This window comes from Xenopus tropicalis, chromosome 1 (genome assembly GCF_000004195.4).
Source record: "Xenopus tropicalis strain Nigerian chromosome 1, UCB_Xtro_10.0, whole genome shotgun sequence".
In the NCBI taxonomy this organism is placed as follows: Eukaryota; Metazoa; Chordata; class Amphibia; order Anura; family Pipidae; genus Xenopus; species Xenopus tropicalis.
Window position 1 is genome coordinate 122,525,537 of NC_030677.2, and position 3,217 is coordinate 122,528,753.

Consider the following 3,217-nt stretch of genomic DNA (forward strand, 5'->3'; position numbering starts at 1 on the left):
AAAAATAACGAAAGGAAAAAAAAAATGCCAAAAAATAAAGCCAAAAAAAAACGCCAAAAAAAACCGCGGCGAACCCAAAATGGCGAACATCGCCAAAAGTTCGTGAATTTCCGCGTTCGCGAACACCCGATGTTCGCGCGAATTAGTTCGCCGGCGAACAGTTCGCTACATCTCCACCTCCCATGATGTTCTATCTACATCCTTTTCTACCTTCTGTATCTTTCTTTCTGGACATATCTAACATTCTTTCATTCATATTTATATAGTCCTTCCAGTTAGAGTAATCTGTCTACATCCCAAAAGTTGACTTTTCAACTCTTTTCAACTTCAACTCTCATGGTATTGTGTGGATGGAAATGTCCTAACGCAGCATACTATTTTTATTCACCGACTTTCTCTACAGGCTAGTTTATAGGTTACTTTTATAACTCAATGCAAACATGAAGAAACTAAATTTCTGACATGTCAAAATGTAAAGCAAACTTAATGGTATTATGTGTCTTAACATATTACAAAAAGTCTAGTAGTTAATTTTTAGTACCCCTCCAGACAAAGAAAATGTCATTCACAAAATGACTATACAGGTATGGGATCCCTTATCCGTAAACCCGTTATCCGGAAAGCTCCGAATTACGGAAAGGCCATCTCCCATAGACTCCCATATACTGGTAAATATATTTACCAGTATGGGAACAGAATAGAAACATCAGACTTGCACTGAAATAAGTGCAGTATCTTATTCCAATGCAAGCCTGATGTTTCTATTCTGTTGGCCATACTGGAAAATATTTTACATAAACGCCTAAGTATCAAACATACATGTTGCAGATGTTTTGGGAAAGAATGACACTAAGGTGTATATTTTTCATGCTGTGTAAAAAGTGGAGTGAAGATTTACAGGTGATGTTGCCCAGGGCAACCAATCAGCAATTAGATTCCAACAGTTAGAAAACCAAAGCAAAGCATCTGATTGGCTGCTATGAGCAACATCACCGACAATGTTTTACTCCACTTTTTACACAGCATGATAAATATACTCCTAATTGTACTGCACTATTTATTAACTACCTGGTGGAACTTGCCAAATTGAATGCAAAGAGCTGAGGGGCATTCCTCTAAGCAAGCACAGACTATATATTTACAAATGGTATTATCAGTGTAGGTGAAAGGGACATTTGCAGTTAGAAAAAAAGTTGAAAAAGCTTTTAAAAAAACTCTATAAAATAGCCGTTAAAGCACATACATCAGAAATGTTTTGTTTGAAATTGAAAAGTTATTGTTTATTCAAATTTAAACTTTCTGTAATTTCATGTCCAAACTTAGTTAAAACATATGATGAACTCTTCTAAAAGATCCAATTCTGGCACCTGAGGCTCCCCAGTTTATGTGTGTGCTGGGTTCACTTGGAAAGGTTCAACTTGATGGTCTCCAGTACTTTTTCAACCCTATGTAACTATGTAAATAGCATTTAAAACAAATACATCAGAAATATTTTAATTGAAAAGTTATTTTTATTATAATTTAAACTTTCTGTATTTTCAGCATTGCATGTCCCAACTCAATTAAAACATATGATGAACTCTTCTAAAAGATCCAATTCTGGCGCTTGAGGCTCCCCAGTCACTGAATCTCCTGTATTCTCCAGGTCTCAGGTAGTACTGACGCCCCCTGTAGTTGGGTTCCTCGTAGAACATCCAGTGGCCATCAAACACATTGCAGGAGTGAATGTCACGGAAACGGAATCGATCATAAGTATTGGGGCAGTCATCAAAGAACTCCATCATCTGCCCTTGGAAGTCTCCTCTTTCATAGATTCTCATTTTATATTGACCCTGGTACTTTAAAAATGAAAATAAGTGTAATTACTAATTATGCATAAATACCCTCTAAAACTGAACAATGCTTCATGGTCTTAATATTAGTGTTAAGATAATATAATATGGCAGCATTTACAATTTAGAGTAAAACTTTCCAAAATACCATGTTGTTAAGTATTGTTATTTACTATAATAATTTTAGGTTTTAATATGATATTTTTTATTTATTACTGCTGCTATTAAAATTGCAACAGTAGCAGTACAAAGGCAATATGTATTCTACCTAATCCAACCCTATGGTGGTTTAAGGAAAGATTTGAAAACACTTACATGGGGAATAAAACGGCAGGACCTGACGTAGTCATTGAAGCCCATCCATCTCTGAAAGTCTGGGTATTCTCCTTTCCAGAGATAATACTGGTGTCCCCTGTAACTGGGGTGCTCATACAGGATCCAGTTCCCACTGTCCACCCTGATAGAGTTGCAGCGACTGAAGTAAGAGGACAGGTCAGAACACTCTGAGCTGCACTCAAAGCAGCGGCCTTGGAAGTTTCTCTCCTCGTAGAAGAAGATCTAAAAGGAAGATACTGCTTATTACAAAAGCTGGGTTACAGATACAATTTAATGGGGGAATACATATGCTTGGTAGTTAACTCTATATAGGGATATGCAGTGTACATTTTTGTTGAGAATTTAGAAGTGTTTATAAGACACTGATATAAAACAGCTGTGCTGCAGTGCAATGTGATAACACAACATATTTTATTTTTTGTCATCAATTAATTATTAAAATAAAATTATTAAATAAAATGAACCAGTAAGATATTTTATAACCAATAGAAGCATTGATATGTAAAATTATGCTGTAAAGAATGGTGTGCCTCACAGTTTTTTGCCCTGAAATGCAACAACACTAATGAAAGTAATATTAAAATATGGTTAATTGCATGTACATTTTATTTTGAGCTTAAAATATGGTTTGTCTCATTTGTCTTGAACTTTACAAGAAAATTAAATCTTTCACCCAACTTGTTTTATACCTGTGATTGCTATATTTATTTTATCATCTAAGTAAAGGTTTGAATTGAATTCAGTTAACAACATTTAGGTAACATTATGTTATGTTACACATTTTCCTTACCTTTCCCATTTTGAATGGATGGAAGTTTCAGCACAGTTATAGAGTGTGAAGAGGCAGCCTTTATATATGTCCTGGATTGCTGCTGCCTGCATACATACAGTTTTTGTCTAGTAAGGGAAATGTTCTGTGTCAGTTGTTTCTCTAGGTTCCACTACTTTCTCTGAACATCAGTTAATTTATGATTGTTACATTGCTTTACACAGGCTGAACATAGGGCTCTCCAAACAGTCCAATATTGTGTAAGCTGGCATTCTATTCA

At 35.3% G+C, this 3,217-nt stretch overlaps 1 protein-coding gene across 1 annotated transcript; it reads right to left on the reverse strand.

The window, feature by feature from the left end:
- Positions 1 to 1,497: 1,497 nt before the first annotated feature.
- LOC100490813 (gamma-crystallin-4) lies at positions 1,498 to 2,967 on the reverse strand. The gene is made up of 3 exons (XM_002933975.5): positions 2,959 to 2,967; positions 2,148 to 2,390; positions 1,498 to 1,838 (listed from the first exon to the last, which is right to left on the reverse strand). Exons 1-3 carry the CDS (start codon positions 2,965 to 2,967, stop codon positions 1,563 to 1,565), a joined length of 528 nt encoding a protein of 175 aa, XP_002934021.1. The 3' UTR covers positions 1,498 to 1,562.
- Positions 2,968 to 3,217: the final 250 nt, after the last annotated feature.